The sequence below is a fragment of the Malaya genurostris genome, chromosome 2 (genome assembly GCF_030247185.1).
Source record: "Malaya genurostris strain Urasoe2022 chromosome 2, Malgen_1.1, whole genome shotgun sequence".
NCBI classification, from domain to species: Eukaryota; Metazoa; Arthropoda; class Insecta; order Diptera; family Culicidae; genus Malaya; species Malaya genurostris.
The window spans coordinates 258,191,944-258,212,353 of NC_080571.1; the positions used below are offsets into that span (position 1 = coordinate 258,191,944).

At 34.5% G+C, this 20,410-nt stretch overlaps 5 protein-coding genes across 11 annotated transcripts; 3 read left to right on the plus strand and 2 right to left on the minus strand.

Moving 5' to 3' along the window:
* Positions 1 to 1,284: 1,284 nt before the first annotated feature.
* On the plus strand, positions 1,285 to 1,979 carry LOC131433020 (PHD finger-like domain-containing protein 5A). Its single transcript, XM_058599742.1, has 3 exons — positions 1,285 to 1,470; positions 1,526 to 1,716; positions 1,785 to 1,979. The coding sequence occupies exons 1-3, from the start codon at positions 1,419 to 1,421 to the stop codon at positions 1,872 to 1,874; spliced, it is 333 nt and encodes a 110-aa protein (XP_058455725.1). The 5' UTR covers positions 1,285 to 1,418; the 3' UTR covers positions 1,875 to 1,979.
* A 300-nt stretch (positions 1,980 to 2,279) lies between these two features.
* On the plus strand, positions 2,280 to 3,145 carry LOC131429646 (uncharacterized). Its single transcript, XM_058593913.1, has 4 exons — positions 2,280 to 2,417; positions 2,487 to 2,551; positions 2,608 to 2,830; positions 2,980 to 3,145. Exons 1-4 carry the CDS (start codon positions 2,358 to 2,360, stop codon positions 3,139 to 3,141), a joined length of 510 nt encoding a protein of 169 aa, XP_058449896.1. The 5' UTR covers positions 2,280 to 2,357; the 3' UTR covers positions 3,142 to 3,145.
* On the minus strand, positions 2,416 to 6,308 carry LOC131429644 (leukotriene A-4 hydrolase). Of its 7 annotated transcripts, none has more exons than XR_009229446.1 (9): positions 6,183 to 6,269; positions 5,393 to 5,545; positions 5,207 to 5,322; positions 4,824 to 5,150; positions 4,617 to 4,768; positions 4,087 to 4,492; positions 3,693 to 4,024; positions 2,988 to 3,638; positions 2,416 to 2,922 (listed from the first exon to the last, which is right to left on the minus strand). XR_009229446.1 is itself a non-coding variant. In XM_058593907.1 (9 exons), exons 3-9 carry the CDS (start codon positions 5,433 to 5,435, stop codon positions 3,179 to 3,181), a joined length of 1,836 nt encoding a protein of 611 aa, XP_058449890.1. In that variant the 5' UTR covers positions 5,436 to 5,502; positions 5,862 to 6,122; positions 6,183 to 6,272; the 3' UTR covers positions 2,416 to 3,178. The 7 variants fall into 7 exon arrangements, 6 of the variants coding, with proteins under 6 accessions (XP_058449890.1, XP_058449892.1, XP_058449891.1 ...); XM_058593907.1 differs by adding an exon at positions 5,862 to 6,122 and having other exon boundaries at positions 2,416 to 3,638; positions 5,393 to 5,502; positions 6,183 to 6,272; XM_058593909.1 differs by having other exon boundaries at positions 2,416 to 3,638; positions 5,393 to 5,502; positions 6,237 to 6,308.
* A 9,735-nt stretch (positions 6,309 to 16,043) lies between these two features.
* LOC131429647 (large ribosomal subunit protein uL13m) lies at positions 16,044 to 16,969 on the plus strand. The gene is made up of 4 exons (XM_058593914.1): positions 16,044 to 16,238; positions 16,296 to 16,419; positions 16,490 to 16,644; positions 16,701 to 16,969. The coding sequence occupies exons 1-4, from the start codon at positions 16,215 to 16,217 to the stop codon at positions 16,932 to 16,934; spliced, it is 537 nt and encodes a 178-aa protein (XP_058449897.1). The 5' UTR covers positions 16,044 to 16,214; the 3' UTR covers positions 16,935 to 16,969.
* Positions 16,963 to 18,133, minus strand: LOC131429648 (selenoprotein BthD-like). Its single transcript, XM_058593915.1, has 2 exons — positions 17,848 to 18,133; positions 16,963 to 17,535 (listed from the first exon to the last, which is right to left on the minus strand). The coding sequence occupies exons 1-2, from the start codon at positions 17,884 to 17,886 to the stop codon at positions 17,164 to 17,166; spliced, it is 411 nt and encodes a 136-aa protein (XP_058449898.1). The 5' UTR covers positions 17,887 to 18,133; the 3' UTR covers positions 16,963 to 17,163.
* Between the last annotated feature and the right edge of the window lie 2,277 nt (positions 18,134 to 20,410).

The window sequence follows — 20,410 nt, forward strand, 5'->3', positions numbered from 1 at the left end:
AATAAGATCTTACTAATATTCGGAAATGTGCTATAATCCTGAACATGAGTAACTCCTCAGCTACTACCATCAGAGATGTCAGGTTCACATATTAATCTGTGTTTCATAGATTCCCACAGATTTCCGAAAGCGATAACAGACTGACAGTAACCCTCCAAAAGTCTTCTATTTGCTAGGAAAAACCCAATGGCAATGTATCCCGACAGGACGATTGAAATTGTCTGGACTTATTTTGCACACAATCTCTGTTTATGGCATACAGACATCGACATAAATTTACCACAATCCACAGCTTTTGAAAAAAGATAACTGGCGTCCTTGGCTACCATTAATTATCATGAGCAACTTTAAGTGACTATTTAAGTTATTTTGATCGAGCCATGGCATGGATTTTGAGCAACAATATAAGGTTCTTAATAATTATAATAATCGAGAAAATATAAATAGTTCATAAAATAAAACGAAATATACGAAAAATGAAGGGAAATTATGAATACAAGTAAATTGGTAAAAATTGATTTAAAAAGAGAAGCTCTGGATTTCTTATTCTAGAAAATGATTTGTGGCATGGAGACCGTAGAGGTCCTGTTATAATTAAAGTGCCTATAACCAGAGTGACGACAGCTGTTCGTTTGGAATGACAGCCTCCAGTTCCAAACGAGCAAACGATATGTCAATCAATTTTTGAGTAGCTACGGATTTACTCATATCTTCTGAATATGAGTAAAATCTTGCTTATTTTTAAGTAATTATTTTTAAGCGTATAGAGGTTACCATTAAATGCTAGGTTAAGCAAGTGACAGTTTCACTTTGTTTACTTTCTCTTCTATTATATACCAAGCGGTTTCCACGTTTATCACTCAACTCTTTGCATGAAATGATACCCGAAACTTTCGACTTTCAAACAGAATAGTGATATCTTTTTAATCACATCACAATAATCGAAAGAGAGAGTGATTAAAGAGAAACTGTCACTTGCTTATACACCCTTTTGAAAAATTACCCGAGAATTTTTTTTGATTTGATCGAGTTGCTTCACTTCTTAGCAGCGGTGTCAGATCTACGGAAATCAACGGATCCGAAAATTTTCTGCGGACCAACGGATCCGTAGACAAAATCTACGGAAATTAGATTTTTTTCTACGGAAAATTGATTTTATCAACGGAAAACTAAGAAAACTAGTTTTGTCTGGCGAACAAAAAAAGGTTTCTGCGAGAGCTTCCGAGAAAAATGCTAATTTACGGAAATAACGTTACTACTATCTGGCATCGCTGCTTCCTAAAAGTATCGTCTGGTAGCTTTCGTTCGATTCGACGTTTAGTCTATGTACTGCAATTGTTTATTCTATTTGCAATTGATTAGAGCTCAAATCAATCAGATTTGACATAAGAATATTCTGAACAGAACATATTCAAGTAATGGCTAAGCATCATCCGGATTTGATTTTCTGCCGAAAGCAGCCGGGCGTGGGTAAGTACGCCTAGGGTTCAGAACCAGTTCAAATAATTTCTGCTTGTTTGAATAGCTATAGGTCGACTCTGCGAGAAATGCGACGGAAAATGCGTTATTTGTGATTCCTATGTACGACCATGTACACTGGTACGCATATGCGATGAATGCAATTACGGTTCCTATCAAGGACGATGCGTAATCTGCGGCGGGCCGGGTGTTTCTGACGCTTACTACTGTAAAGAATGCACTATTCAAGAGAAAGATGTAAGTAGAGTTTCTATAAAAGTAAACTTTCTTTTATAGAGAGATTAATTAACAGTATTTGTTTGTAGAGAGACGGTTGTCCAAAAATTGTGAATCTAGGTAGCTCAAAAACAGATCTTTTCTACGAGAGGAAAAAATACGGATTCAAACAGCGATAAAGCGTATGCATGGCATAAGGTGCGATCAATTTTTATAACTGAATACAAATAATATTATATGTAATAAAAGATAAGAAATAAAAAAATTGTTTGCAATGAAAATAACACTGAATTTCATAGTTACAATATGTAATTCTTCAAAAAATTTCTCAAAGAATCAAAAATAGTGCTTATAATATATCGCTGATTTCAAAAGAAAAAGATGTAATTCCCACTCCTACTGCACATTTGTATGAATTATTTCAAAGAATGACAATTCGTCATATATAACATAAATGAAGCAACCTTCATGCTTATCTCTGATTCTGGACAACATGTTCCATTATCTATTTCAGAAATATCAATAACTTAAAATCAGCAAACGTCGAACCAAATGAAATATCTACTCAGTTTGGTGAAAATTGTTCAACTGAGAAAATGCAACATTTTCTGCGCTGGCACTAAGTTATTGCTCTGTGCACTATTAAAAATCTTAGCTCAGATATGCTAAGTGGTGCAGGGTTTATATTATCTCCGCCAGGAATTTTGAAGATAATCTCACTTGTATGTAAAAAAACTGTTTATTGAAAACATATTAAAACTAATGTATTCTACTCGCTTCTTCGCAAAAAGCTATGCATGATCATCGGAGGACTGATATTCGTTACTTACGGTGACTGTACAGAATCACAATTCTGGTACATTTTTCGTTTAAAGCTTATGATTTTTATGAAACATTTTAACTTCCTAACAGGGCTGATACGTACATAATTTCGACAACCGCAAGTGCAATTTTAGCAATGCTATCATACACTATATATGCATTGGGTGTGATAAAATCACGTACTTCCATTAATGTACAACACATAGCAGAGATAACGTTTGCCTATACAGTTTTCTTACTGATGCTGATCGTGTCAATTATCACGATGACGAAATGTACAAACAAAAAACTTCCTATCGATCGTGTTCCTGAGGTAAATTTTGTATTTAAAGAGCATTATAGACTCAAACACACATGGAACGATGTCTTTTATTATAGTTGTAGTATACTATGAACGATGGCAATCTGGAAAATCACTTTAAAATGTTTACAATACCTGTTCAAGCTTTACGTTTATTTCAGCCACTGACCATCATTGGAGCCCTTCTTCTTGCGATTGGAGGCACCCTAATTTTTCTGGATTGGCGCTCTAAGGAACACATAGATGATATTCAAATGAATATTCCACGCGATCCACAACAGCGTCCAAATGCAAATCTTTCTAGAAAATCAATTCTTATTTAACAAGTTCGATGTAGTTTATTAATATACAAAAGAAAATTCAAATGTCTAGATCTTTCGAAACGCCATACGCGCAAACTGACATCATTTGATCTTTAACCTTATAATAGTTTGCAATAGCAATTGGTCTGGCTTCGGGCCAGCCGGCTAGTTCCTTGTAGATTGGTCGAACGAATTTCATGCGGAAATTGCTATTCAAAAAGCTCAGAATATAGTCCATTTTGTCAATCAATCTTCCACGAATATATAACCGAACAAATCTGAAGCGCAGTTCAGCATTTCTGGTTGCTTGTAGACCATATGTTTGACCCAAAAGTTCAATCTTTTCCTGAGTCAAATCTACAATTCGTTTCTTCTCCAAAAGTTGAGCTAAGAACTCGATGGTTTGAATGCTGGTCATTTTTTCTGTGAGTATTGGCGATGACTTGACGTTTTCAAGCTCATTCTCGGCCCATAAATCAGCATGCTTTTTACAGGTGTCCAGTAAAGAGCGATTGTAGCTGTAATTAGTAAATGTTAATTTTTTTTTAATATAGTGAATAATATATACTTACTTTGGAATCACGGGTGGCATACCCTGTTCGAAGAGCCATTTATCCCAATCGATACGATCCAATAAGACTTCATTTGCTGGATCGCCACGGAACCATTCGTATAAATCCTTCTTGAAGTGGGTGGTTAAAACAGATTGATACTTAAATTTATCCAAGTAAGATCTGAAGAAAGGTTCGAACTTGCTTGGACCACCAAAATGATCTTCGAGATATCGTAAAAAAGTGGAGCCTTTCATATAAGGCACTGTTGAAAAGGCATCATCGGGACTGCAATCACTTAGATCCACTATTAATTTCGTCAGTTCAGGAGTGTTTGCAAGTTGTGTTTTAATCTACAATTGAAAATAAACTGCTCCATATAATCAAAGTATACAATCCGTGGACCGTTGCTTACGCAATCCGTTAGCTCACTTAATCCATGTAAAGCGTGGAAGTCTCGCGATGCACTGCCAAACAATCGACCAACGATTTTTCCCTCAACAAACACCGTAAATCCTTCATTCAACCAGAAATGTTCGAAGTTTCTATTGGTCACCAAATTTCCGGTCCAGCTGTGAGCGATTTCATGTGCCACGACAGTAGCCAATGATTTGTCACCAGCCAAGAGAGTCGGTGTCACAAATGTTAGACACGGATTCTCCATTCCACCGAATGGAAAGCTCGGAGGCATTACCAATAAATCATAACGACCCCAAACGTACGGTCCACATATTTCTTCAGCTTTGGCAATAAAATCTGCCGTCTGAGAAAATTCTTCGGCCGCCTCATCAATTTGTTCTTCTTCCGCCCAAACGCTGGAGCTAAAAGTATTCACTATATATATACAAATTTGTCACATTCCAATTCTTGCAAGTTCCCCAATAATACAAAAACAAACTCAAATTATACGAAATGTTTGCTGACTCCCGGTTTACAATAACTTACATCGGTCCTATTGGTTTTTCCACAAGTGCCCCTACTACAATTGCCAGTAAATAGCTTGGAATTGGAATCGTTTGTTCGAAACACGAAACCCCAGGATCCGAATTCTTTTTAACCGCACTCATCAAACCGACTAAGTACGGCGGGTGGTGGACCTGCGAAACATGGTGATCAGAAAATAAAACTTAAGAGATGAAAATTTTTTCTTACAGTTGCCTTGTATGTAAATTTTACGGCAGGTGTATCCTGACAAGGAATTATTGATCGAGCATGAATCGCTTGACATTGGCTGAACAAATACGAATACTGCTTCCCACACGTTTGTTCCGCTGTTAGCCATTGGAGAGCGCTTGCGTTAGGGTCTGTCTCGTATTGAATTTCTACAATCAGTTCACCGGTTGTCTTCGTGGGCAAGTACACTGTAAGCTTCGAGCCAAGATTTTCAACATGCGCTCCAATATCCCAATTCAAAGGTATCTCCCCAGCCGACGTTTTAGCTAGTACGGATAAGATATTCAGTTCACTAGAGTCTAGAAACTGAAAAACAGAAAATGTATGCATGCACTACTACATTCGTTTCAGTAAAAGCTTACGATTTCCTCGACGTCATCTTTCAGAGTTTTGAAATATAGTAAAACTTTTCCCGAGATTGTTGATTTCTCAAAATCAATTTTCCAATCGAGTTCAACGTGATGAATAATCAGCTCGTCTAGGTAACAAAAAACGAATCAATAGTACTTAAGATAGGCAATATATAAGATTTTATCGACCGAACTTACGGGCATTTGAATACGAACAAGGATCTATCGGACTCAAACGCATTTTAATGGTGTATTACTTTTGATTGTAGACACTGATGAATGATGTTTTAACCCACACAAAGTCCTATCTAATCCATATGAAAAAAAACACACATAATAGAACAATTCAAACTGATAACAGAAGAGATAAATCGAGACAAAATAAAATGTCAAAATTTAAGGTTTAAGAAAATGAGAACAAAATGGCGCAAATAGCACGTTCCCCTGGTTTCTTTGAAAATATTTGTGCTATGAAAAAGACTTAGAAGCGATACACTGGTGAAGGATGCAAATAGCACACAGAAATACTGGTATCTATGTATGTTACAATCTGATGAAATTAGTGGCGAAATAGTAGATATAAATATAGTGGCACCAAATTAGGCACTAATTAAGATAATAAATGCAGTTGTGTGAACTATCTTCATAAAATCTGTTCGACGCTAACCTGAAACAAAGTTGATGATATCATCAAAATTGAATCTACCGTAGGCGGTATAAGTAGCAAATGTTTTTATGGACAGTATGTATATATAAAAACCTTTATTCCTTCTTCTATCAAACATACGATTAGTTTTATATATTCTTCTTGATTTCCTGTAAAATATACTAATCTGAAATGTTGAACATTAATTTAGTCTAATTTGATAAAGTGTCCTGTTAAACTTCAATATAACAACATAATTTGCACACATATTTTCAACAGAGCCTGGAACATGTAATCTAGTAATAATGTATATACGATACCACATTCAATATTGTAACTAACCAGAGGGAAATTTATCAATGTTCCGGGAGACTTCCTGAAAATCCGCGAACTTACCACTGCAACAGGTCGAAACTAAGCTGATTCATCTTATTTTTTTTTTAAATCAAAATAATAATTTCAGAGGTGCCAGATCAAATTTTCAAATATCATCGATCAATGCTACCAAGAAAGTAGTAAATTTTGTAAGTAATTAGAGATAAGTAATGGAAGCGACGATTAAAAATATTGGCAAATTTTTGTACAAATTTCTATTGTCTTCAAACCACTTAAAAAGCAGTGAAAAGCTGCCGATCACAAATTTTTAGAAACTGTGTTATTAGACACACAAATCTGTAATCCTGGTTTCCCTGAAATCGCGAGTAATTTTTCAAAAGGGCGTATAAGCAAGTGACAGTTCCTCTTTAATCACTCTCTCTTTCGATTATTGTGATGTGATTAAAAAGATTTTCCTTGATATCACTATTCTGTTTGAAAGTCGAAAGTTTCGGGTATCATTTCATGCAAAGAGTTGAATGATTAACGTGGAAACCGCTTGGTAATTAATAGAAGAGAAAGTAAACATAGAGAAACTGTCACTTGCTTATACGCCCTTTTGAAAAATTAACCGAGAAATGCGTTCTCTACACGGAACCGCAGAACTACCTAGTTTTGAGTATACTTCTTACCTAAATTTCGGGCAGAGTTGCCAATGTTCCAGATTGATCTAGCATTTGCCAGATTTTTCTCATTTCGACAGACACTTCACTCTCATTGAACAAAACTCAAAATTGAGTGACACGTCACTCATATTCATAAAAAGTGCATGTACTCTAAACTTCAGTTATCACCTATCTACTCATTTTTGCGTTAAGGGACGAAATTGTCAAAACTTGAGTAATTTTTACTCAAAATAAGAAAAAAATATTTTGTTCAAAATTTGAGTAAGTTCAACTCAAAATTTGAGTTCCTTGCTCTCAAAATGAAGAAATTTTTTTTCGTTAATTTTCATATACAAAGTTATTCTTCTTGCTTTTGAATGCACAAAATAGTGATTCAAAACCGTTTCCTTTTGATATCCTTATGTTGCGCTGTTCACTAAGCATAATTGAAACCACAAAACATCTATGATTGACGTTGATTCATGTTTTTAAAACCAGATCTAGAAACGGCAATGGAAAACGAGGTATTCTTGCATTCCTTATTTCGATAAGAATATTCCGAGAATGAAAATGCACTGAACTGCAAGAAGCATTTTTTTCACTCAAATGTTTAAAAACTCAACGCTTACTCTAATGTATGAATAAATGCGAGAGAACTTATGGCAACGAGTTTATTTTACTCAAATCCATACTCAAATTTTGACATATTGTTCCAGTTTATGAATTTGAGTAATCCAGACCCTGTCAGCTTGGAGCGACATCAATCTTCAGTTCAGCAACGCCATCGCACGGCATCACATTCAACATATCATGTCAATTATATGGGTGTGCAGCCCTGCTATTTTGGCGCGCACGAATTTGACATTTCTCTCCCCTACTTCTATGTATGAGATTCGATGCGGACTCACCTGAGGGCGACATGTTCGCAAAAAAGGATGTTGCCAATGATTTGTTCGAGAAATGTGAGAGCAGGATATCTTGTTAATATAATGTCTTTGAGTAATCGCAACTCAAACCATGAGTTATGTTCAAAGAGCGTGTTGAACAAACCAGATCATTTGCCAGATTTTCAAATTTTCTGCATATGAAACGCAATCTTTTCAGTTTTATCTGAATAAACTCGGAGCAAATGATTCAAAATCGTCAAATAAGTAGAAAGCAACGAAAATAAATGCCTGTAAAGACATGGCGCTACAGTATAATTACAAAGTTTCGCTCAAGTAGATCAAACCACAGACTACCAGACAGGACACTCAAATTGGATTCTTAATCATTTTAAAGGTCATTTCGAATATTCCTTTAGTTGGGACAGTACTCGCATATGTCATGATGGCGCCACGTTACCCTATCAAAAACATCCTGTCTGTCATCTAGACTGTGTTTATTTTTTTTTTCATTTACCAACAGAGTTGCCATTTATATAGAATTATCAGTAATGTATTGATTCGTATACGTCCATGCGAATTTCATGCAGGATACAGATTTAATACATATTGCCAAAACTATATACTTGTGCCAACTTCTCATCCTCCAACGCAATACAGAATCGAACCGTTTTGTTACAATATTTACTTGATTCTTGTCTGCCGCCACTTAATTTCGGGTGAAAATTACCAACACATTGAAAATTAGTCTAGATGAACAACGTTGAGAAAAATAAATGGTTACCATCAAACATCGCTACAAAAGTTAAATATATTATCTACGTATTCCAATTATTTCTTATGACGATTCATTTTCAAATATTATGATGAAATCAGTCATCCCTGCAAGCATCTGATCGGTGTTGACAAACGAGGGGAACCCAACTAGTAAAAAAACTTTTACATAACACAAGGAGTGTACCGATGGTAAATAGTTCGCGCAGTACAAGATAGATGGAACTAGTACACCACGAAAAAATATTTTTACAAAAATTTACTCATACTGTCATGTCTGCTAGTCTGTGATCAAACTATACGTCTGTGCGAGTCTTCCAGTTGTTATGCACGAGATCTTAAATTACTAACGAATCGAAGACGAGATGTTAATAAGCAACAGGAACTTATTTTTGTCAAACATAGATGATGCCAGACTTTTTCTTCCGAACGAATCAAATTTTGTTGTCTGCATGCACGCAGAGAAAAAAATTGTAAATATAATCGAATTTGGGTTTCACCAGACCCTGTCAGCTTGGAACGAAATCAAACTTCAGTTCAGCAACGCCATCGTACGGCATCACATTCAACATATCATGTCAATTGTATGGGTGCACAGTACTGCTATTTTGGTGCGCACGAATTTGACATTTCTCTCCCCTACTTATATGTACTAGTTTCGATGCGGAATCGCCTGAGGCTCCATGCTCACCAAGAGTGGCGAAATGGTAGCGCGTATGCACGGAATGCATAAGAACGCAGGTTCGAGTCCTGTCTCTGAGCGTATCTTTCTCCAAAAATTCATCTTTTCTGTTTGTAGACGCAGCCAAAGGTCCGGCAACCCTGCCGATATGACGATAAATCGATAGTTACGTTCATTTAAACCAATTGGCATAACCGAACTGTCAGATCAGAGTAGGAAGAGAAGTCACTTGGTGTTATCTCATACAGCCGAAATAGACCCAACACTGTTAGTTTTTCTTTCATTTGGCTTCTCCAATATATGTTTCCGCTCAGTCATTGCAAAAACTGAACTTAGTTATGGTGGCTTTACGTCAAACTAAAATAAATAAATCGAAGTAAATTTTACCCAAACATCGTTCACAGTGGAAGAACTCAAATTTGAGTAACTAAGAAGTTACTCCATAGTAGAGTTATTCCACACCCTCATTCAACATAACTAAAAATTGAGTGACACACCACTCAAGTTCACAAAAAGTGCACGTACTCTAAACTTGAGTTACCACCTATCTACTCATTTGTTAGTTAAGAGATAAAGCTTTCAAAAATTGAGTGTTATTTACTCAAAATATGGAAAAAATATTTTTTTTCAAAAAATGAGTGAGTTTAACTCAAAACTTGAGTTCCTTGCACTCAAAATAAAGACATTCTCATTCGTAAATGTGTTTATACATATTCATTCTTCTTTATTTTTAATGGAAAGCCCAGAAGAGTGATTCAAAACCGTTTCCTTTTGACCGGTTTAGAATCGAAATTGAACGATGTTTATATCCTTATGTTGTACTTCTCACTTAACATAATTCAAACCACAAAATTTCTAATGAAAACATCTATGATTGATGATTTATGGTTTCAAAAACCAGATTTAGAAACGGCAATGAAAAACGACGTATTCTTGCATCCTCAAACTCGATAAGAATATTCCGATAAAGAAAACGCATTGAACTGCTAGAAGTATTTTTTCACTCAAATGTTTGAAAACTCAACGCTTACTCTATGGTATGAATAAATGCGAGAGAACTCATGGCCTGAGCAAATGCTACATAACGAATCTTGCATTAAAACTTTAAACTCCACGAAAGCCAACTGAAAACCTCTATAAGAGCATGCTTATGAAGCAAAGTGAAGAATCAGCATAAACCTGCGTTAAAACTCCAAATTCAAGAAAATTTTGAAACCAGCTTTAAGATCAACATTAAATTTATTTGGATGGAATGAATTCCGCTATGAATAAACTGTCGTTTTGATAATCTTTTTCTTGACTATATGTGTGTCATGTCTGCTTTGAACGCAATCAGTAAGAATTTATTGGATTTTATTTACAAGTTTGAGGTTTTCACCGAACGTAAAAACTTCATGCGCTTTTATTTTTATCGTGAATGTATGGATGAAAATAAGAATTATAACTAATCGCCTAGAAATAAATACGGTTTTTGCGAAAGTCTCCATGATTTATGAAAATTATTCTCTTTGATTCATCGTCTTTATTGTACAATACTATTTCGTGGCGATAAAACTTGTGCATACGTTCTGAAAATGAATTATAAAAGTTCATCATACTTCCTCGTTTTTGCATTTCGAAGTTTATTTGATGTCAATAAAGGCTACGGCAAAGAACATCATAATGGCGGCCATGAAATTTTCTTTAATGCAAATTACACTTAATCGAAGACATCATATTAACAAGATATCCAGCTCTCACATTTCCTGAACAAATCATTGTCAACATCCTTTTTTGCGAGCGTGGTACCCTTAGACGAGTCCGCATAGAAGTAGGGGAGAGAAATGTAAAATTCGTGCGCGCCAAAACACTTAATTACACTTAATCGAAGACATCATATTAACAAGATATCCAGCTCTCACATTTCCTGAACAAATCATTGTCAACATCCTTTTTTGCGAGCGTGGTGCCCTTAGACGAGTCCGCATAGAAGTAGGGGAGAGAAATGTAAAATTCGTGCGCGCCAAAACAGCAGCACTGCGCACCCATACAATTGACATGATATGTTGAATGTGATGCCGTGCGATGGCGTTGCTGAACTAAAGATTGAAATCGCTCCAAGCTGACAGGGTCTGACTTAATCTAAGAAGCAATGAATCAAATAGCCCACAACAAGAGTGTCATAAATGTACTTTAGAACCCTCAAATTTGCTCTGAGTGAAACTGTCATTCAATGATCACGCGCACACACAAAGAATTTTACTGACAATAATGCTTTAAAGAAAAATTTTTAAAGAAATATTAACTAACGTTGCATGGTTTTATTCTAGTACAAATTGATTTATTTTTAGTCCAGTTGTTAGTCTAGGTAAAAGGTTTTATAGAAGCTTTAAAAACTATGATATTACTTGTCAAAAGCGACACTTATTATAGTTGTTATAAAACAAGTAGTGATTGAATAATCAATTACATAACTCTTATAAATTATAATCAAAACCATAAGGCATTCGAATTGTTACTTGGGTTGTTTGTCTGCAAATCTGCAGATTTCTTATATACACTCTTACCAGCCGCTACCTAATTTTGAGTCAAAACCTACCCAATTTTAGGTAAATGTAAATAACGACCTAATTTTGGGTAACTTATAGAAGAGCTCGATAATGAGCGATTTCCCCTAAAAAATAGGTAAAAATGATCTTCAGTGTAGTGCAAAATTTACAAACTTCTCGATTAATTTTTCAAAAGAGCGTATAAGCAAGTGACAGTTTCTCTTTGTTTACTTTCTCTTCTATTAATTACCAAGCGGTATCCACGTTTATCACTCAACTCTTTGAATGAAATGATACCCAGAACTTTCGACTTTCAAACAGAATAATGATATCAAAGAAAATCTTTTTAATCACATCACAATAATCGAAAGAGAGAGTGTTTAAAGAGAAACTGTCACTTGCTTATACGTCCTAATGAAAAATCAACCGAGACTTTTGAAATGGCCGAGCCGTTTTTTTGCTCACCGAAACAGTTTAGTGTAGAGATGCCAGATATTTTCATAGGAAATCTGTATTACTCTCTATAAATAAAATGATGTTAAAAGATGTTATTCCAACACATTATGGCTGTAGAATGGTAGATTCAATGAGACCAAGACTTTGCTTCTCGTCACTGCAATCAAATACTAATAGATTGCTCATACGAAAAAGTTTTTATTCTACTTCTTGGGAAATTCGTATTAAATTAAGAAAATCTGTATCAAATCTTTTCTATATGCGTATGTAAAAATCTGTATAATGTAAATCTATAAATCTCTGGTTTAGTGTTTCATACTGTATCAGAGATCCCAGATATTTTCATAGGAAATCTGAATTACTCTCTATAAAAAATCTGTATTTATCTGTATTCGCTAACAAAATAAAATTTTAACAATAAAATGATGTTGAAAGATCAAATCTGTATTCTGTATGCGCATGTAAAAATCTGTATAATACAGATAAATCTGTATAAATGGCATCTCTGGTTTAGTTTTTCATACTGTATATAGAGAAATGAAAGCCAGAGCAGAGATGCCAGGTTCATAGATTGTGTTTAAAAGATTTCCATTTTTCTGCACAGATTTTGAAAATGACACAGGTTTTCACAGATTTCTGAAATCGACCACAGGCTGATAATGAGCCCCAAAAAATCTTCTATTTGCTAGGGAGAACTGTGATAAAATGAATCCGACAGAGCGGTTGATTTTTTTTGCTAACCGGAATGACTCCGATCAGCTATTATATGTAAGAATTTACCGGCCACAAGCTGAATGGTTTTTGCTTCATCCGATCCCCATAACGATTTTCAGATGGTTTTAATAAGTCGGCCATTCAATCTCCCCTCTGTCAAAAACAAATTGATTTGTATGAATATCATTGAAAATTTGTTTGAAGCACATACACTTATAAATTGAATGAATCCAAAATGTAGATGATTTTCGTTTCAAAATTAATCATCACAGCAGCCATATAGGAAATACTATTCATTTTGTAGTGCGTATGATGTTCGTACATGTAATCGCATACCATAAACCGAATGAATTTTATCTACACCAATCGTTTCGATTTTCATTGAGTTTTTGTATTATGTAGTCTTTATAATGCGCATCCTATTAGGATAAATAAAGATTGAAATTATGCAGCTAGAAAAGAAAATAATTTAATATGCAAATGATCTACATTTAAAAGCTCTGATTTTGCTCCAGTTCAATTTCGATACATTTCATATACAGAAAAATCTTTTTGAAATTGTATTTAATGAGTATGAATTAGAAATTTTTAAAATGTCTAAATAGGTTCCACATTTTACAAAATGAATTAATTGATATATAAGTGTTCCTAACAAAGGCCGAAAAGATCAGATTTGATGAAACAATTTTGACAATTAATGTCCCACACATTTTCGTCAACCAAGATGACGGAAAGAATTTCTATTCATACTAAGATTCACAAACATTGGGACAATATGTTAAGAGTATTTGTAAGAGTCTTTTCGGATTAGAATCGAAGGATGCCAAACAAAATTTAATGATAATTGCCATTTGTATTATTGAAAACTTTATGCCTGAACGCAAATATTTGTACGTAGTTTTTTTCACACATACTGTAAAATATTGTGCGAATATATTGGGCAGCTTCAATTTATTTCGTTGAAATAGTTATAAAAATAACAGGTTTACTTTAATGAATTGAACTGGTTGAAGCTGCAATTTGTTTTCCATTAATAGATTTGAATATTTAACATATATTTTAATAAAATAAGTATTTTATATCAAAAAAAGAATACTGATTATTGAAGATGAAAACAATTTCTTTAAAATAGCAAGAGTAAAATTAAATTTATTCAAACTTTAATTTCGTTAATTTTCACATACGTGTTATTATAATTAAAATATATACATATTTTGAACCGATCAGCACTATCACCCGATTCATCAGGTAGGCTATTGCTTCTAATCATTTGGGCACTCTTGAAATTTCGATAGTTTTTTAGAGTTTTGATCCGTATTTTTGCTGTTGATAGAACGGTTTATAATAATTGAATGATGTATAATCAAATCTATGAAAATCCACTTACACACATTGGAATTACCGAGTGAGCTATTTTTCTATGAAATAAGTTTCGAACTGAAAAACATGTCCCAACATTGGTCGTATTATTTATCGATAAACTTCTAATAATTGGCTGTATGCGGCCTCAAAGTAAATTTCTTCGTATTTCGCCCCTGACTGAAATAACAGAAAGACAATTGGTGGAATAGTTGATAATGTCTCAAGAATCTTACCTTCTCACGTCATGGCAGTGAAAATAATAAATTAATAAGTTTTCATATATGCTACTTAACCGAAAAAAAATCAATAAGATTCATTGTAACTACACTACACTGGTGATAATGGAGATGGTCGAATCAAGTGAAATAAAATTTCAATTCAATGTACTTTGTCATGTCAAGCCAAAAACTACACACTTCGAAAAACGCTTATTATTAATGTCCAAGAACATGTAATATTATGTGGTTGGAAAATTCTTTGACATGAAATCCGTTCAAACAAAATAAATGATACTGATAGATACAAATAGAATGTCAATTATCCGGTATATGGATATGATTCTAGAAGATTCTGAATTTAGTACATCAATGTGCAATATACAATCTTAGCAAAACAAAATTTCCCGCAATAATTGTTTGTCTAAAGTTGAAATTGCACTATAACCACATGAACTCTAAGACTCTCACTTCAATGAATACTCACCAAATTACTCTGACACAATTCTTAATCACTGAAAAATCAATTTCATATCGCCACCACAATACGTATCGAAAAAAACTTCAAACAACTCCGGTTAAAATAAACGCATTTGTTTACACTCTGTTATTGGGTTTTCTTACAAGTTATTCAATGTTTGGTATGATTATAGATGACATACTTACAATTATAAAATTATCAAGCTCATCTGAAGCTGTCATGCAACATACGGACAAAAATATTTTATAATGTGAAGAAAACGCCCTGATAATCAAAGCTTCATTAAACTTTAGGGAGAAAAAAGTTCGTGTGTGTTCGATTGTATGCAAAATTGCAAAATAAAAATACTGCTTGCATGAAATGATTTTTGTAACGGGAATACGATATTAATTTCGAATCAATAGAACATTCATACAATTATAATACAATTCCATATTTTTTTGCCATTCATATAAATAGTGGAAGAGGATACGAAGAAACGTGTATAAAACTCCTTCATTGTTCAACATAAAATTATTCGAACTGTTCCATAATTTATTTCTAGGAATAAACTCTTCTGAAAGATTAAAATGACAATTGGTAATATTAGAGTGCCTATAACCAGAGTGACGACATCTCATCCGTAATTTTGGCAACAATTCAAAACATTCCATTAGCTTTACATTGAATTGACAGGTCGTTTGCTCGTTTGGAACTGGGAGCTGTCATTCCAAACGAACAGCTGTCGCCACTCTGATTATAGTCACTCTAGGTAATATACATTCAGTCTGATTCATGACGATTAACACACAGTTCACTAACATTTCAAAAGTAACTGACAGCTTTATAACATCTGGATGGAAACCACACATAAAGGAAGTGAAACCTTGAGTAAAACTTTATATGAATAATGATCATATGATCATACAAATTGTTCTATCATTCAATAGTCGGGATTCTCAGTTATTTATCGCATTGAATGAAGTTTCATTTAAAATGCGGCTGGCGTTTTCTTTCAGATAGTGGAAAACTGTGCACACAGATTTTGAAGACTGTTTTTGGCTCGAACGCAGACTTTTGAAAAAATGACCTGGCATCCTTTGCCCGCAGACATTTTGTCGGATTTACAGACTTTTGCAACCCTGTCTGAACTCAGACTATGTGAAGGATGTGAAGATATTCGAAAGTTTCACCTGTCATCTCCGATGCAAACAGAAATTCATGGTAGAATTCGGGTTTAATATTTAAAAGCATTGATTCGTCGTGAACTGTACACATACAGTGAACATTTTTACATTATCAATTTTTCATTTCAATCGATGTCTGCAGTAAAGCGCGTTCAAGTATGTAAATGTAAACATAGTTTAATAGATTACATAATTTATTCTTCATTGTTTTAGCAATGGGCAACATTCGCTCGTACTTGGCATATCTATGATTGTGCATGGCAAAATCCTTTTGAATCAGCCAGTTTAATTCGAAAACATCTCATGGGTCTTCACAAACCTATTTATCATCCAATGAGTAAGTGAGGCAGTTTTGAGTGTTACCAAAGGTATCAAAGTTAGGGTCATAAAATTTTAATTTTACACAGATGATTGCGGCGACCATGTGGTATTGATTAACACTGCGGAGATTGCATTGCCTGGAGACGAATGGAAGAAACGAGCATATTTTCACCATACCGGCTACGCAGGTGGTGCGAGCTGGACGTTGGCTTGGGAATTACATCAAAAGGATCCAACTATTGTACGTTGAAATGTCTATCAATGATATCAATCAATATTGATATATTTTCCTTACAGATAATGAAAAAAGCAGTATACCGATCCATGCATGGAAACCTCCAGCGTCGCTACACCATGCAAAGACTTCATCTTTTCAAAGATGAGAACGTTCCAAAAGAAATACTAGAGAACGTTACAAATCAAATACGGCAACCAAGGCGGGTACCTTCGCGGTTAGATCATATGGACGCAGAACTAGTTAAAAATTTCCCCAACATTATGGATTATCCCAAAGATTACGTACTCCGGTAGTGTCATTTTCATCAAATATAACGCGGTGTTCAAAATTTCTTTGTTTATTAATTAAAAAGATAAAGGCAATAGGACAAATCTCTTTTGAAATCACTTATAACCAATTTCTGTTCTGCACACTTCAAACACAGAAATCCGATGTCGGTTTCTCCCCGCATTTTCATACAGCAGAACTTGAAATAAATTATAAGTAAAACCCATAATCGACGCTATCCAGTATATGCCACTTTTATTCTATGACTTTCAGAACATCCGAGAGCAGTTTTTTCGCATCCGGAAACTTGTCCTTGCGTGGCGGACCTTTCGGCAGGCCAGACCACACGAGCACTTGTTCTGTGTTTCTAGCTTTGGCAACAGCGATTTCAAATGCCCCTCGGCGTGGTTTACCATTTTCATTTAACACTAACCCAAGTGATTGTTCTGGCACAAGCTGACACAGTTCTGCGTGGATCTGTGTTGCCTTGCGCTTAAACACTTGTCATGATTTGCAATGTTCAATGAAAATAATAGGTCCATTCTCATTCAAACTATCTGTAGGTGGTTTATCCAATTTGTTGTCGAGTTCTGGATCCTTCGAAATTTTCTTGATGGGAACAGGAACCTAGTAAAAATATTAATCAATATTTCATTTCATTCAATACGCGATAAGTCGTATGCCTGTACAAAATATATTTTAGTTTCCGTAGGTAGAATGAAATCCTACGAACCGAATTTATACATTGAAATATACTGAATTGGTGGGAATTGATTCCAAGTTGAGTGAAGCCACCAAGCCCAATCAACATGCATACTAAGTTGAAATTTCAATTTACGGATTCGTGAAATTCCATTGATTTAAATTAAACATTGGTTTTATTCAAGGAATAACAAAATATTGTTACAGGCATTCAACATATATTCGTTCGACACTTACCTCCGTTTTTGAAGAACCACGTTTACGGCGAGGTGCCATATTTAACACACTGAAATCTATTCTCAGCGCTTTGATTGCAGAATACGTCAATTTTTGGAGAATAAATATGGTTTGTAAAACTACGCTTATAATATTTATTCTTAAATCGAATAGTATAATCAACTATTTCAACAACAGTAAAATTCGCGCCCAGCTCGACGCAAGGATGCCAGGTCATTTTTTCAAAAATCTGTGATCAAACCCAAAACCTGTCTGTGAAAATCTGTGACCGTTTTCCGTACCCCAATAGCAGTTCAAAATTAATTTGGTGAGCAAAAAAAAAAGGCCTCACTACATTTTCCGTACCATAATAGCAGATCGAATTCAATTTAGTGAGCAAAAAAAATTCTCACTACCCACACGCTCTGTACCGTTTTCCTCGACCGTTCTGTACTTTTTGGTGCTAAACTGTGCACGATTTCCAAAATCTGTGAAAATCTGTGATTTATTCAAGATCTGTGTAATCTGTGAACCTGACATCCCTGCGGCTCGACGAACACGGTTATAAAAATATACTTGAGTTCAGGGATGCCAGGTAATTTTTACAAAAAGTCTGCGATCAAGTCAAAAACCTGCACTCAGAAAAATATTATGGTAACAGTTACTATATAGAGGACCAACCTGACCATGCGAGTATAGTGGTTTTCAGCCGACTATTAAGTCAGATGATTTCAACAATAGACAAGTTCATGTTTACTATGAATGGTATCGGCTCTAGAATAGTAATATTGAACAGTATATTGTATGAATAACTAATACGATTGAGATGGTTAGGCTAACCATGACCGAATCTTTATTTACATTGTGGTTTTCGCTATAACCAGAGCCATGGTATTTTTGACATTTCACTTCTAGTTATTTCGAAACTGAAGGCAGTGGTTGATTCAACAATGCTGAAGATCAGCAAAACATGAGCTAATGTTAAAAAGTTTTATGAATTTGAATTCTAGAACAAGAACAACAAAATAGTTTCATTGAATTCTATTTTATTTTTGCAATTATTACAATTTTATTATGATGATGTGCCTGGTGAAATATTGATTATCAACGTAGACACGGAGCAGCATTGCTTGGTTGCAACTGTTGATCCCAGGCTCTGTTCGGTGAAGTTTTTCCTGAAGAAGAAATGGAAGAAATTAATAGCCAAGTCCAGAAACAAACCTCAATACCCACCTGCCATATATTGTTATTTTTTCCGTCGGATTCGAGCGATTTGAATCCGGGAATCGGATGATGTTCGTCGTTTTTAATCAATCGCTTGATGTTGTTTCTACAGCGACCGATAACGAATAATAAAAATTATACAGGACGTCGATTTCACTAGAAAACAGCCATTACCGGCAAAATTGTTGAAAAATTTAATTTCAACGACGGAAACTAGTAAGGATACAAAATTTACTCACCTGCAAGACCTTCCAAATTGCACAATATAAGTCACAATATAAATTTTTTTTTCAAATCATTCACTGATGTGTTACGAAATTGTCTGCTGTATTGTAACTTTATGTGACAATAACATAGAACATTCGTTTATTGACAATTTGTATAGTCAGCACAAATGAAATACATAGTCGGTTAAAAAACAAAAAAATCACGATAATGTGATTACTACATAAATTCTGTTGATATGGACTACATGAATAGTGTTTTCAAACTTCATAATCGTCTATCAAACCATGTATCTATTTATGGTAACATTATTATACTGTGAACATATTCACATGGTAGCAATAACTATTTCGCTTCTCATATATCAAGGCTCAAGAGCAATTTCACCTTACTAGAAATTGTGAGTTTAACTATTTGTTTTTATATTTGAGATGACTACCATTGTCAGTATGACCATGCCAGAAATGTCATAAATACAAATAGTTTAGCCAAGTCGTAGTCTTTGTTGTCTAGTAATTTATACAATACAGATGGTGAATAGTCATATATCATGCTCTTTGCTACTATTTTAGCGTATAGTTGAAATGACAATGAAAAACAGGTTGCGGTTACTATGGTTCTTTTCTCAGTGTGTCTGTGAAAATCTGTGCCCCGTTTCCTGTACCATAATTGCAGATAGGGATGTCGGAAATTTCGGATTACTCGATTATTTAGTAATCGAGTATAATTTTGAAACTAATAGATTGAAATTTATTCGATTATCCGGGTTATTATTCGATTACTCGATTATTCATTCGATTATTACTATGGGATTTTCTTAATTATTCGATTAGCTCAATAATCGAATATTAGTTTTAAGTTAATCGATTAAATATTACTCGATTATCTGGGTTATTAATCGATTACTCGATTAATCGATCGATAATACGACATCCTTAATTGCAGATCGAAATCAAATTGATGAGCAAAAAATAACTGGTCTCACTACCAACACGCTGTGTACCTTTTTCCTCAACCGCTCTGTACTTTTTGGTGCTACACTGTGCTCGATTTCAAAAATCTGTGATTTATTCAAGAATCTGTGAAAATCTGTGATTATTTTCAGAAATCTGTGTCATTTTTAAAAGCTGTGCAG

Coding starts and splice junctions, on each gene's coding strand:
- LOC131433020 (XM_058599742.1), top strand. CDS start 1,419: ATGGCTAAGCATCATCCGGATTTGATTTTCTGCCGAAAGCAGCCGGGC. Junction 1,471..1,525: donor CCGAAAGCAGCCGGGCGTGG/GTAAGTACGCCT, acceptor TTGTTTGAATAG/CTATAGGTCGACTCTGCGAG. Junction 1,717..1,784: donor GCACTATTCAAGAGAAAGAT/GTAAGTAGAGTT, acceptor ATTTGTTTGTAG/AGAGACGGTTGTCCAAAAAT.
- LOC131429646 (XM_058593913.1), top strand. CDS start 2,358: ATGCTAAGTGGTGCAGGGTTTATATTATCTCCGCCAGGAATTTTGAAG. Junction 2,418..2,486: donor TTTTGAAGATAATCTCACTT/GTATGTAAAAAA, acceptor CTTCGCAAAAAG/CTATGCATGATCATCGGAGG. Junction 2,552..2,607: donor TGTACAGAATCACAATTCTG/GTACATTTTTCG, acceptor ACTTCCTAACAG/GGCTGATACGTACATAATTT.
- LOC131429644 (XM_058593909.1), bottom strand. CDS start 5,435: ATGCGTTTGAGTCCGATAGATCCTTGTTCGTATTCAAATGCCC. Junction 5,323..5,392: donor TTGTTCGTATTCAAATGCCC/GTAAGTTCGGTC, acceptor TTTGTTACCTAG/ACGAGCTGATTATTCATCAC. Junction 4,769..4,823: donor AATTTACATACAAGGCAACT/GTAAGAAAAAAT, acceptor CATGTTTCGCAG/GTCCACCACCCGCCGTACTT.
- LOC131429647 (XM_058593914.1), top strand. CDS start 16,215: ATGTCTGCAGTAAAGCGCGTTCAA. Junction 16,239..16,295: donor CTGCAGTAAAGCGCGTTCAA/GTATGTAAATGT, acceptor TCATTGTTTTAG/CAATGGGCAACATTCGCTCG. Junction 16,420..16,489: donor ACCTATTTATCATCCAATGA/GTAAGTGAGGCA, acceptor AATTTTACACAG/ATGATTGCGGCGACCATGTG.